Raw genomic sequence first — 14,325 nt, 5'->3', positions numbered from 1 at the left:
GTCAAACATCTTGGCCGATATATACGATAAAAAAGCCAACCGGAATTTTGTATTCTTATATTAGGAATGTGAGGACTACAAATAGTATAGACCCGATATTATTCGTTTCCGGCAATAAGACCAATTATTAAGAGAAAAGTGTGCTTTGAATTACATTAAGAAAACTCGCATATTGACCGATATGCATAAATCGTATAAAGTCAGCAAGTATTTTGAAAATCTTTATATAAGGTAAATGGAGGTATATGAAGTGAATAATGATCCGACTTCGTCCATTTTTAGTTGTGACATTTGTGCAAAGTTTTGTCCGTTATCTTCATTAGTGCTTATTTTTCAAGCAATGATGTAAATAATGTAAAATGAAAGATTCATATGGAGGTATATGAAGTGAATAATGATCCGACTTCGTCCATTTTTAGTTGTGACATTTGTGCAAAGTTTTGTATTTTTCAAGCAATGATGTAAATAATGTAAAATGAAAGATTCATATGGATTTAAATTTTAGTTTTCAATCCACTTACGCCCATTTTTGAAACACATTTTCAACCCACAGATTCCGAGCACTACTCCAATCCCCCAGATCAATAGCTGGTTTAGTAAAAGCACTTTATAGATTTTTGTGGGGATGGCAATGGTCTGATTCCGGCCATCTACAATACCGACCTATACCAAGTTTTATCGCAATATCTCAATTTTTACGCAAGTTATTGTTTGCTGGGACGAATGGATGGACAGACAGTCCACTGGAATTCAGATCCCGCCACATGCTGCTGTGGCTATGATATACATTAAATACTATTATAATAATTACTATAAGAATACAAGGGATTCTACTTGAGGTTTAATTTTGAAAATGATTGATTCAAAATTTGTCAATGGAAAAAGTAATACATTTTCCAACTGGCATTTAACTCAAAATTATAATTACTGTTTTTTAGTTTTGTTTTATAATTCGAAATATAATTTTTTTATTTAAAATTTTAAATAATTTAAATAATTCAGATATAAACTATCCTATCTTTTAAGTTAGATCAAACTGAACGCAGGTTCTAAATTTTATTTAAGTCGGTTCAGTAGTTTAGGAGTTTGCCCTGGACGAAACGTAACCTTGGTTTTAAGCACTAGAAACAACTTTTAGAGAGCCTGCAGAGTGGACGCTCAAAGCCGAGTCGAGTGCAAAGCTGGTTTCGATCAGTACTGATCGATTTTTGGTACCACAGAGTGGATGCGAGATCCAGCACTGAATTCAGCACGTACTTTGCTATTATACTGTTCTGTTCTGTTTCTTATTCGTAGCAGTTTATTTTAACCGCAAAGGATTTAGTTCGAATATCATTTTATTTATAGCAAGAAATGTAAATAATTAATGAATGAAGAAGGAAAACAGAAAAATGCCGGTATTTAATACTTCCCGAAAGATTAGGGAATTCCCGGCATAAATGGCTTTGTAAATATAATATTAGTAGCAGGTATTTAATGAATTCTGATGGATAAGGGAGTTCCCGTCATAAATTTTACATGGGAAAATATTAATAGTGGATATTCTAAATATTGTTCTACCACATTCAAAGTAATTCCTTGAAAACATAATATGAGACCAAACGTCGTCGCCAAAAATCGCCGAAAAATATACGCGCAGAGTTTGAAGCTGATTTCTCGCATTCAACAAAACTATTAGTCGCAATATGTTGCGAGAATACAACAATTATGTTATACAGAAATAGTTCACATAAGTTCACACGTCATCACCCAATGTATATATATATGTATATATATAGGGGTAGACGAAATGTAGAAGTTAGACTTTTCGAGCTGTGGAAATATTAACATACGAACTTCGTTTAATATATATTTAGAGATCTTAGGTTCGAAACTTTCGGTATGTAAGTGGTAATAACAAAGAACACATTTTTTATTTAACTTATTTTCAATGTATGTATGTACGCAATATTATGTTTCACCATTTCTGTTCCATAATAAAGTGCTGATAAATCAATCAGTCTTTGGTTGTTTTTTCAAATCAAGGGGCAAATTCATAATTCCTCCACTGTTGATCATGTAGGTACAAATAATATTAATAATATTGAAATTAATTGTTGTTGGTATAGCTGTAACGTGAATCTTAGAGAGTTTCGTTTGGTCACAAATAAATAAATTGTTTAAAAAACATGTATTTTCTCTTTATTTTATTTTTGGTTACTGAAAGAATTTAGCCGCCACTAGCACGCGCCGTTATTTACATTTACTGGGTATGTGCCCAACCGTTAACCGGTAGTACGTTCACCAAAAGCTTTGCAACGGCCTTCTGTTATAACATTATAAATCTTTAATAATACGAGTATCGCTGACTTTCTTCTCAACTAATGCATTCTTTCACTAAGACGAGTTTCCGGAAACCAATCATTTTTATACTCTCGCAACCTGTTGCTACAGAGTATAATAGTTTTGTTCACCTAACGGTTGTTTGTATCACCTAAAACTAATCGACTTAGATATAGGGTTATGTATACATAAATGATCAGGATGAAGAGACGAGTTGAAATCCAGGTGACTGCCTGTCCGTCCATACGTCCGTCTGTCCTTCCGTCTGTCCGTCCGTGCAAGCTGTAACTTGAGTAAAAATTGAGATATCTTTATGAAACTTGGTAAACATGTTTCTTGGTACCGTGAGACGGTTGGTATTGCAGATGGGCGTAATCGGACCACTGCCACATTCCAAAAAATGCCAATAATCAAAAACAAATAAATTGCCATAACTAAGCTCCGCAATAAGATGCAAGACTGTTATTTGGTACACATAATTACATTAGGGAAGGGCATCTGCAGTTAAACTTTTTTTTTAAAGTGGGCGCGGTCCCGCCCTAATAGGTTTAATGTGCATATCCCCTAGCCCGCTAATGCTATAATAACACAATTCACTGGAAATAAATATTTTTAGAACCTCTACCTACGGTGTGAAAATAGTTGAAATCGGGTTGCAACTCCGCCCACTCCCCATATAACGGTACTGTTAAAAACTACTAAAAGCGCGATAAATCAAGCTCGAAACACGCCAGAGACATTAAATTTTATCTCTGGGATGGTATGAGATGACTTTATAGGAACCGCGTTGAAAATTAGACAGTGGGCATGGCACCGCCCACTTTTAGGTGAAACCCCATATCTTGGGATCTGCTTAACCGATTTCAACCAAATTTGGTGCATAACGTTCTTTTCACATTTCTATGTTATAGTGCGAAAATGGACGAAATTGGACTACAATCACGCCAATTTCCCATCTAACACCATTTTCAATTCCATCTGATTCTTTCACTTTCCACTACGCATATCAAGCAACAATGATTATATCGGGGTAAAACTTTGCGTGAATAATACGTTTAAAGTATGCCACCTTGTTACCAAAAATTGTGTAAATCGAACCAAAAATGTCCCCTAAGTACTATATATGTGGACCTCAGTGCCTATAGTTGACCTTCTACCGTAAATATCAGTCAATCCACAAATAAATCTCAAACGAGTATACCATTTGACTTTGCGAGAGTATAAAATGTTCGGTTACATCCGAACTTAGCTCTTCCTTACTTGTTGTTTTTGTTTTTAGTAGGAAATAGTTTTTCGGTGCAACGGTCGTACATATGGTAGATGTACCGATTATAAATTATTGTTATAACTTATATTATTTTGGATGTTTCTACCGCTTGGGTGCAACATAAGTAGCAGCGTCCCGACAGCTAAACTAGGCACGTCCCCTCACAAGCACGAAATTACCGACCGCTTGCTAAAAGTAATTCGACTTTGCTAATGTTATTAGCTGACTAATAAGTATAAATTTCGATATCTGGTATAAACAAAGGCATACTCATAAGTATATATTTGTTGGTTATTGATCTTGAGAATTTTATCAAGCAATAGTAATGGATATAGCAATATCCCTCCTTTGAGATTAATCTTAATAGGCCTTTCAATAAGTCACTCAGTATATTCTAAGATAGTTGAAATACTTGTTACAGTTAAAAGCCGAAATACGGCGTTCCTTATCACTCAAATTGAAATGTTTCTGCTCGTTGCTTTCAATTTCCTCATTTCGACATTTGGATATTATGTAAGCAAACAGATTAACTCAATAGCTACGTTGAACACATGTATAGTATTTGAAACTATTACGTACACAGACAAATCTTTGAATATGTAAGTACGTCCGCATTTGCATACATGCATCCATATACTTGTATACATACATACGATATACATGAATAGTCATTTGTAAATTATTATGTACAATAGAATTTAAGATAATATTGGCAAAACAGTTTCCCCACACCCTACACCAGTGCCATAGTATGGTTTACTTTTGAACAATATGGATATATAGGGATTCTGTTAGGTGCGCTAGAGACCAGGAAAAGGAATAAGGCAAGAAGAATTGCCCACTATGTTCATTTATTTGCATGGTTAACCTTTTTCAAGTGTCAGGCACCATGATTCACATACATAAATCGGCATTGGCTTTATGGTAGCGCACTCGAAGCGCTGAGCAGCAAATGGAACGCCATATTAATGACGTTGAAAGAAGACACGCGCTTATCAGTCTCTTAAGCGCTTTAACATTAAACATTTGACAAAAACAAAATCTCACTAGTGTCTCGAGCGACCGACCGCTGGTCGACTAGTGGTTTCGTTTGCTCGCCCATTACTACACTTTCAAAGCTGCGAACAGAGCTGACCATGATATAGGTACAACAACAAAGCGCAGCATACACGTTTCGAGTTCATTATGCAAGCGCCACCGCAGCCGAGCAAAAATGCATTTTATAAACGCTGCACACCATATGTAAATAGAACATTCGAATGGGTGCATTGCATGAGGCGACACTCCAACTGTTATATGTTCAATTATAATAAGCAAGTAACTGCCGCCCACGCGAATGTCGACAATACCATTAGTCTACGAAAAGAAACGAAGCAAAGCAAGTTAAGCAAGGTGCTCGAAAGCCTTCACAGAGGAAAGTGGAAACGGAAGTGTGTTTAGTTTAGAAGAGTAGTGATTGCAAGAAAATCAATTGGTGAAAATACAGATTTAAAAATATTACATATACTCGTATAACCAAGGGCACATTATTCGTTGATCAAATTGCATGCTGAAAAAGGGAATTGTGTTACATATTACAGGCGAGTAATTGCGTGAAGACTGAAGACTGATTGCTATAACTAAGTTTCCTTGTACCACAAAAATACTTAGTAAAATGTCTCCAAGTCATTATACAATAAAATGGTTTCTCCTAGAATATATCATATTCACAATTTTGGGATTTACTTTTGCTCGATCCGTGTCAAATGTGAATAATAGACCAACTCCACAATTTGAACCTCATTTTCAAAGTAGTTTGGCATTGCATCCATTCTATTACGATCATCCTAATTCCCAAGCTTATCGGGTGAGTTTCTGTCAATCAAATATTGTGGCATATTAAGATTAATTTAAAAGTTATAAATATTATATCATTAACACAATTTCATTCGAAATATGTAGGAATGAGCAAATTGAAGCGCTAATATTAAACTTATACTGATATATCCTTACAGCCCCATGAACCAGTTGGTACATTTTATGACAGCAAGCGTGGCATATTGCGCTCATTTCCTGGCGGTGGCGTACCAGTGTTGGTCGATCATGTAGGTGTCCAGAAAACAATATTATTAAATATAACTATATCATTATAATTATTTCGAATCTCCAACAGCACAAGCGTTGTTCCAGCAACTTTGTCGGCATTAAACCACATCCCAATCAACGGCAATACTACTACGTTTGCAAGTCCGATTGTGTGATATTTGGAAAGTGTCAAAACCTGCAGGTAAAGCGTGAAATAGCTATGTATATAAAAATGCTTGTGTTTAAACAACAAATAACTTTAATCTAATTTATAAAAGTCGTTCGATGCTACGAAAGCGCAGTGCATTCCGTATCCCACCCCTGACTACACTCCAGTGTGCCTAAAACCCGGCCGCTTTCCCATTTTAACAGATTGCACGATATACTACAGATGTGATGCAGACCTAAAACCACGCATACACTCATGCCCACGAAATACCATTTTTTCGCCGCACAATGAAAAGTGCATATGCGGTGCTCATTGCAATCCAACAAAAGTTTCGCTCCACGGTTCGTATATACCTCAGGGCTGTGAGGACAAATTTCCACCATGTTTGCAAAACGGCACTTTTCGTACGCCCACTGATTGTTCTCTCTACTATACATGTGCTAAGCAAGAAGGGTCGCTCTATCTGCAAACTCGCTTCAAGTATGTGAATTAACCACGGAAGGATAAGTACAACTAAACATATATATACGAATTTCTTTCAGATGCCCAGAACTAGAGTTTTTCGATCCTGCACAGGGTACTTGTCGGCCGCAACATGAAGTCGCCTGCGATTCTATACAAATATCTGATCTAGTATTTCCCAGGCCACCACCACTACCTCAACTTCCCGTAATTTATCCTGCTCATTATTTTATGGACTCATTGGACGATAGTGATTATCCAACGGAATATTCCCTGTCTTGCTCCAAAGAGGGTACGTTATATTACTTGTTGAAAGTGTTACTTCATTTATAATTTATGTATATTTACTTTATTCAGATATAGGCAGCACTAGTGTTAGCTCCAACGAAAGGACAATATCAAATTCTTCTGTACAAACCACCAAATCTTCAAACTTTTCTAATTTATTGACTACAGGAACAACTGAATTCCCAAGTCATTCTATAACAACTAAAGAAGCTTCCTCATTAACAATTTCAACCTCTAAACAAAGGGTTGATACAAGCTCTGCAACTCCTATAAAGTCCTCACTAACAATAACAGAGCCTACAAGTTCTGTTGAAATAAATACACATACAGCAAGCTCATCAACACCGATAGCACCCGTGTTACAAACAAATTTATCGCCAACAGGAACTTCGGATGAAATAATCTTCTCATCAACTTTCAATCCAACTACTCCATCATTAAACCCACCTATTGGGAGTTCTTCTCCTGACATAATTTCAGATCAAACCAGCTCACCAATAGATTTCGTTCCATCGAAAATACAAACCAGTCCTTCTACAACTACGTTTTCATCAACAGCTTCGTCACAAACGAAACATTCTACACCATTTTTCACCTTTGTAACTATGTTACCTACAAACTTCTCCACAACAAATTCCAAGTCAACATCGACTGCTGAAATAACTACAACTCCTTTAGTATTCAGTTCAATAACTCCTTCGTCATCAACAGGTTTTTCAAGTTCTACAGCTAAAGATCGACCTTTACCAACAAAACCTCACACGAGTGCCTCTTTAATAAATACATTGCATATGAGTTCACCGACTGTGCACTCATCTTCCGTCGGAATACTTACAACCAGAACAGTTCCGACTTCCGCTTTCCAACCGCACACTTCCCTTTCCATAACAACTTTATCTTCACTAGATTCCACAACAACTGAACTACCAACGATCCACTCAAGAAAACTATTCGTCGAAAACGCGATAGAAACCTCTATGCCTACTGATCCATCAATACTATCTCCGGCGACTTCTAGTCTAAAGGAAGAAATAATTGCATTGCCTCCAAATACGGCTGCATCTACGACTTTTTCTGTGACAACTTCATCGGTACTAAGGGACTCTCCTCCCTTAAGCACTGTAAAATCTACTAATGAGACTAAAGATAAGCCAACTGTTTCTACCTACTCTTCAGGTATGTATGTACGATAAAAATAACAAGGAAATATTACAATTCCTAACATAAATTATTAGTTATCATCACTTACAAACCCAAAAATACAACAGTAATACGAAACTTTGTAACATTATTACCTCTCCACTAAAGCCATTTATCAACATATAGACATTAGAACTTTCTCAATATTCCTGCCATAGATAAACTTCTACTGCTAATTACAAAACCCGTTCTAAATGGCTACCAATCTATGACTGAACCTCATTTTCGATGAAATGCTCTTTAACTTTTTTTATAATTAATAAATTATCTTCCCTACTAAGGTAGACCATAATATCCAAAATTTAGTGAATATAACTATATGAATATATACCTTATAGTCATTTTAGAGATACTCTAAAGGACGATTATTGTTCTATAAATATAGTGTTGTCGGCAACTGAGTTAGCTGCCCACGTTTTTGAAACTTGCAAAGTCAAAGTTTCCGAAGACTTATAATTAGTTTTATATTCCACACTTCCCCACTCATTCACTACTCTGTCTTCAACACATAATATCCAGATTTGACACAAAATGAAATAATTTCAGAAATAACACCAAATAATGTTACAAATACATTAAACCAAAATGAAATCAGAAGTATAAGATCAAGTTTATTGATCCAGCCAGTTACGTCAAATGAAAGCAATGCTTTTGAACAAACATTCAATACTGAATACAACTCCAATGAATTTGAAAACCTTGGCTACTACGATGACTATGAATCGGATTTAGAAACCACTGAAGTTTCGGCAACAGATAAATTGGATGACAGAAGAAACCCGTTAAATGCATCAGAAAAATCAAAAATTAAAGGTACAGAAGATATGAATCTACACGATGCTAACGATGTCAGTTATTATGAAGAAAATGGAGACTCTTTTGAAGTACTATCTACAAGCACAGTATCTGCTCTCCATGAAGAAACCCTTTCAACGACTCAATCAACAAGATTAAAGCTTAATATTACTGCTCGCTCAACTAAAAGAAATACGCCCAAATACAATTTTCAATTACACAATCAATCCACAACGGACACAGCATATCAGCAATTGAATATTCCACCAAATAAATTGGATGTATTTAACGTAGAAAAACTTCTGTTTAAAAATTCATCTAACTGCAATTTGAATGATGACTTGGAAACTATAACGAAAAAGTTAACTCACAATTCCTTCAAAAATATTAATGGAACGCCAAACGATAAAGAACTTTCCAGAAGCACCTGCTCAGATATACCTATATTTGAAGATAGTACCGATGCAGAATTGACTACCGTAGTTCCTAACGTTATCTCCGAAAGCATAGAAAATGCAACTAAGATTAGTTCAAACGAATACGTATTGGGATCAATTGTCAATCTTGCAATAACTAAACCTTTCTCACAAACTGGTTCAAGCTTTAAGACAGATAATAAACCAGAAGACTCAATGAGCACCATACAGCCGTTGAATTTTGCTAATCAGAGCACCGCTACCGAGGTGGAAAGTTTTACAGAAAGTAATAAAGCTGGTTACACTTTCACTTTCAGTAAGTTCCAAACTTCGGCTGAGAACCAAATATCTATGACAGCAAACTCAACAAAGACTGAGCAAGGCAACGGATCAGCGAGTTCGTCAAAGGTCCCTAGTTTAGTGCATGAAAGAAATGATAGCGATATTCCACACACAACAATGAAAACGGTTAAGAAAGAACAACAAGCATTAGCGACAACGGAGCCAACGACATTGAAAATAGCGAGACAGGCTAGGGATGAAATTGACAACACCTTCGAAAGCGATAAAACTCGGCTATCGAAATTGTTGTTAGACAGAAGTAACGAAATTAAAGATTCATGCACACTACTACCCCTAACTCCTTTAAAATTAATAAAATATCATAAAAGTAAAGAAATCGTGGGATTAAACCATAACAACAAAAATTCTATTGACGCTTACAATTCCAAGTTCCAAGCTATAGTTCCAAGTACATTTGGACCTATACGCGATGCCGACATCGAAAATGGTCGAAAATTCGAAAACTTGGATCAAATTTCAAAGCTAGTGGATATTTTGTTACCTCCAAGCACAGAGAAACCTTCCCCACAAGATTTGAAAATGGATCAGAATTCGGGTTGTGCGACAACTGTAAATACATTTGCTGAAAGGACACATTCAAAATCTAAGGAATTTATCAGCAAACACCTCGAAATTTCCGGCATTCATTTAATGGACTCTGTTAAAACAGAAAACCGCTCCTACAACTTAGAGAAAAGCACAGGTCTTATAAAAATTTGCAATCCCTTGCAGAATAACATCTCAAACGAAGCGGATAAGCTAAGAATACTTAAATTATCTAATTCAAAGTCTGACAAAAGCAGGTCATTAAGCTCTTCCAAAACATTATCAGCAAAACATTCACAATCTACTACAACACAAAATGCAATAGCATCTACAAAAGAAGAAACAGTCGAAAACACAACTGTAGGCACAACCCATTTAGACATAAAATTTCAAGACAATCTCGTAAATATCAAGTCCAACGATTTGCGTATAGCACGAAATGTGCAAAATACAAATACACTACAAGATACACCTCAAACATCCAAAAGGATATATAGAACGCAAACTACAGTGCCTAATTCGAATTCTGAACTAGTTACAGAATTTCCAACTCATTCTCCCGATATACCCAAGCTTGAGGTTGTAGTTTTCGGAAACCTGGATTTGACTGTTCTTTATTGCCCCAAAGATTGTAGTAAGCAGCATGAACATAAAAATGGTAGGTATTAATTAATTATCTATCTTATCACAACCAAGTTGATAAAAAAACTTACTTTTTTTAGACAAAAATGTGTTGGGCGATCAGCACGTGGTGGGCGTTCAGTGGGATCCAGCAAAGTCTAAGAAAACGATGAGAATTCAAACGGTTTAGAAAACAAAGGCAAAAACATTATTGTAAATAAATCAGTAGAATTAAAAATATTTGTGTTAACTAAGAAATCTGTTGATATATTTGTCACTCCCTTAATTAAAATATAGGTTAGTGATAGTTCAGAAGTTCAGAAATATAAATAAGTATATAATAGATTGTTTATGCCAATTATGTATAAAATAAATAAGTAATCCTTTTGAATGAGAGAATAAAAACTTAAGTTATTATACCACATTGTAATATTCGAGTACATATGTACATAAGTACACCTAAGCTCTCTTGACTGGGTTCACATGGCTTGCGTGGGGTTTCTTAGCTTTATTGTGTCTTCTCTGGATTACAGAGCCGGCCCGTCCACACCCTCAAGTTAAGCAATTGCTTAAGGTGCAAAAATAGGCGACATTTTGGATAATTTTCTTTAAATATTTTATTTATTTGTTTATTTAAATAAAATAATTATGTATAACCTTTGGAATATTTTTTTAATAAAATGACCTGAATAATTTTCAAAAATTATAAAATTGTTAAATTTTGTTTTTAAAGCAAAATAATCTTTGAAGGGGCGGAGAATTTAGCATTTTCTTATGGCTTTAAATTGTCTCGTACCGTCCCTACTGGATTAGTTAACAGCTTCCAGTGAAGTTTTATATAATTATTATTATATTGTCAGACTAAGGCCTAATTCAAACGTACTAAATAATTAATTGGTTAATGAGTAAGTTCTGGCTACCAATTTATGCACTAAATATTTGTGAAACATAATGAAAGAATAATAACAATAAATCCCTTGCGTCACCCTGTACGGGGTGACATACAAAAGAACATGATAAAAACCACTACTGTCAACTCTATTGTCAAACAATCTGAAAAGTTAGTTTTATATGCGGTTGTTTTTCTCACGTTCATTAATTTATTTTTATATTTTACGATCAGAATAGAACTAATTATAGTGAATTTAAAATGATCGTAAGAAAGTCCAAACCAATTGTAGCTTTTAAAAGTTATGCACTATAATTTGTTAAAAATTTTTGATAGTGAATTATGTTGCATTGCTAATAGTGGACTGGTTGATTAACAAAGTTAATAAGCAATAATTAGAATAAATGCATGAGATATTAAAGTGAAAGAGGCCCTAAACTTATTTATTGTGTCAACTTATCATCAACAAAAATAAATTTCTAACTGCGAAAATGATGGATGAACAGTTAATTGATGAAGTCGCTCAACATGGTGTTATTTTCAATCGCCAAAAATATTACCTTAATGGCAGTAATGGCCCTGGCGGTGTAGGGGGAAAATATGAAACTAAAGATGAGGCTTGGCAAACAATTGCAATAAAGTTGAGAACAGATGGTAAGTTTATTGCCTCTTTCCAAATTTGTTTAAAAGTTTTAAATATGTTCATATTCAGTTGATACATGTAAGAAACGATGGAAATATTTACGAGAACGCTATGTTTCACAACGAAAACAGGGAGACCCTCCGGTATATGAGCACCTTTCTCGACCCTATCTCGAAAAAATGAAATTTCTCGATCAGCATATACAGCCTCGAAAATCATACAGAAATGTGCCAAATTTTCTTACATCACCGCACTCGGTAAACAGTTCCAATTATAGTGAGTTCAATATGGATTCTAAATCAAATGGATCTTTGAAAAATATAGGCAACTTCGGCAACTCTGCAGCTTCTCAACATCATTATCACCAATCAGATCCGCAACATACTATGAATGTACTGAATTCAACAACGGTAGCTTCTACAGCACCAGAAAATGGAAATGGACATGTCAAAATAGAAGCTGATCAAATGTTTCGTGATTTTGCTGCAGCAGTAGCCTCACAACAGTTGCAACAAATTTCACAAACACAGCTTCACCATCATCAAGCAGCCGCTGTAGCTGCCGCTATGGCCGACTCCTCGCAAAATTATAATGAACACTTTCGTGATGGAAATCATTTGAACGGAAATGGTGTAACTCATAATGGTAATAGCAGCGGTATTGGTATTTCGTCAACATCGTCATCAATGAAATCACCTTTATCATCTCCATTAGACGGTGTAAACGGCAATCACAATGGAGGGAGTAAGTAGAATTAAGATTGAGTAAATGTTTTAAATTAGTTTCACGTTTTGTGAACGGTGTATAATGTGCGCATGCATATGGCATCTGTCTGGCTTCAATCATTTTTTTTTTTTTTTGGCAAGTATAATGGGATTGAATCTAACGTTATTTTTGTAAAAACAAAAACATACCATACATATATATAGACGATATATTTTTAATTTGGTTAAATTTTAATTTTTCACATGTGCTAAAATATTATTGCACTTTCTCTATTTTAAAGATCCTTCCACGAATGGCGCACAACAGGCAACAGCACAGTCGTCGTCCTCCAATCAGATTTCGACACACGCTTACAATGATTCCAATAACGATGAGCTGGACTCATCAACAGGTAGCAGCTTCCATACAAAAAAGCCGCGTGTACATCTAAATTCCAATGTTGCCAGTATGTCTCATAACAACAACCATTCGCAACAACAACACCCCGGTTCACAAGACACATCCAATTCGACAAGCGCACAATATGTTGAAGATACGGACGATGATTCAGATGACAATAGTAGTAGTCTGTTGCAGCCAAATGCTATAATAAATGATAGCCAGATTAATCACTATGATAGCTCAGCTTCAACTTCCTCTGCAGCGGCAATGCAACGTAATCCGAGTTCTTCAAATAATGGTCAGCCACAGGGAATGTTTCCGGCGAACGCTGACTTCCTTTTTCAGCTTTATCAGCAATTGCCCCATCAACAGCAAACAGTAACATCGGCTCAGCAGCACCAACACCAGCACCAGCATATTAATAAGTTCCAAACACCACAAAATCCAGTTCCCGCGCGTAGTTCAGAGCACCTACTTGGGGAATTGGTGACAACAGAGCTATTAAAAATGACAAAAGAACGACGTAAACATGTTCAGAAGCGTATACTTGAAATCCTTTTTTTTGATGATTGAAACGTAATGTACATAAGTGTACAACAGTTGTTCGTGCTCGTTAACATCACACTATAATTTGGCCAACTCCAAACTGGAGGTGCAAAATGCGTATTCATTCCATGTACGAAATTTAAATTTAGTGATTACTTCAGTATATATATATACAATATATATTTGCTAGAATTCTGTGAAATTAATTTTTATTTGTGTACGGATAGCCCACCTTAAATATATGTCAGCGTTATTATTTTAAATTTTATAAAATCAATATTCCTTTTCTAGTCAGTTTGCAAAATTTGGTTTAGAACAATTACCACTTACTAACTAGTATCTTTAAATAATTCATTTTGTGAAAACACCATGATGAAAACGTGAAGTTTAATTACTTGAAATTATGTACATATTTTTTATGTAACTTGGTATAGCTTATACCTTTGACCGCTTACTATTACTGTATACTAAAAGTAAGTTATAAAATTCATCAATATGTAATATAGACTATCGATCTGTCGATACCGCTTTTAGATATTACGAAAAAATAGAGTAATAAAGGATTATTCCCAACCAGTAAATATTACAGAGAATAAAATCAATTGCATCATGATAAGATACATATGTATTATGCAAGTCCAAGCAACC

At 35.2% G+C, this 14,325-nt stretch overlaps 2 protein-coding genes across 4 annotated transcripts; both read left to right on the top strand.

Moving 5' to 3' along the window:
• Positions 1-4,870: 4,870 nt before the first annotated feature.
• LOC106627807 (uncharacterized) lies at positions 4,871-10,914 on the top strand. Of its 3 annotated transcripts, none has more exons than XR_011396122.1 (9): positions 4,871-5,435; positions 5,584-5,673; positions 5,742-5,855; positions 5,932-6,302; positions 6,365-6,576; positions 6,642-7,748; positions 8,319-10,128; positions 10,413-10,529; positions 10,594-10,914. XR_011396122.1 is itself a non-coding variant. In XM_036367574.2 (8 exons), exons 1-8 carry the CDS (start codon positions 5,244-5,246, stop codon positions 10,680-10,682), a joined length of 4,386 nt encoding a protein of 1,461 aa, XP_036223467.2. In that variant the 5' UTR covers positions 4,871-5,243; the 3' UTR covers positions 10,683-10,914. The 3 variants fall into 3 exon arrangements, 1 of the variants encoding a protein (XP_036223467.2); XR_011396121.1 differs by having other exon boundaries at positions 10,407-10,529; XM_036367574.2 differs by having other exon boundaries at positions 8,319-10,529.
• A 637-nt stretch (positions 10,915-11,551) lies between these two features.
• Positions 11,552-14,258, top strand: LOC106616336 (uncharacterized). The gene is made up of 3 exons (XM_014232989.3): positions 11,552-12,035; positions 12,094-12,768; positions 13,031-14,258. The coding sequence occupies exons 1-3, from the start codon at positions 11,873-11,875 to the stop codon at positions 13,702-13,704; spliced, it is 1,512 nt and encodes a 503-aa protein (XP_014088464.1). The 5' UTR covers positions 11,552-11,872; the 3' UTR covers positions 13,705-14,258.
• The last annotated feature ends 67 nt before the right edge of the window (positions 14,259-14,325 follow it).

Source organism: Bactrocera oleae, chromosome 4 (genome assembly GCF_042242935.1).
Source record: "Bactrocera oleae isolate idBacOlea1 chromosome 4, idBacOlea1, whole genome shotgun sequence".
NCBI classification, from domain to species: Eukaryota; Metazoa; Arthropoda; class Insecta; order Diptera; family Tephritidae; genus Bactrocera; species Bactrocera oleae.
This window is presented reverse-complemented; position numbering and strand designations above follow the sequence as displayed.

Bases quoted from the DNA above. Each gene is read 5' to 3' on its own strand.
- LOC106616336 (XM_014232989.3), top strand. From the start codon at position 11,873: ATGATGGATGAACAGTTAATTGATGAAGTCGCTCAACATGGTGTTATT. The intron at 12,036-12,093 runs GTAAGTTTATTG...GTTCATATTCAG, and splicing joins AATAAAGTTGAGAACAGATG to TTGATACATGTAAGAAACGA. The intron at 12,769-13,030 runs GTAAGTAGAATT...TCTATTTTAAAG, and splicing joins CGGCAATCACAATGGAGGGA to ATCCTTCCACGAATGGCGCA.
- LOC106627807 (XM_036367574.2), top strand. From the start codon at position 5,244: ATGTCTCCAAGTCATTATACAATAAAATGGTTTCTCCTAGAATATATC. The intron at 5,436-5,583 runs GTGAGTTTCTGT...ATATCCTTACAG, and splicing joins CTAATTCCCAAGCTTATCGG to CCCCATGAACCAGTTGGTAC. The intron at 5,674-5,741 runs GTAGGTGTCCAG...AATCTCCAACAG, and splicing joins TACCAGTGTTGGTCGATCAT to CACAAGCGTTGTTCCAGCAA.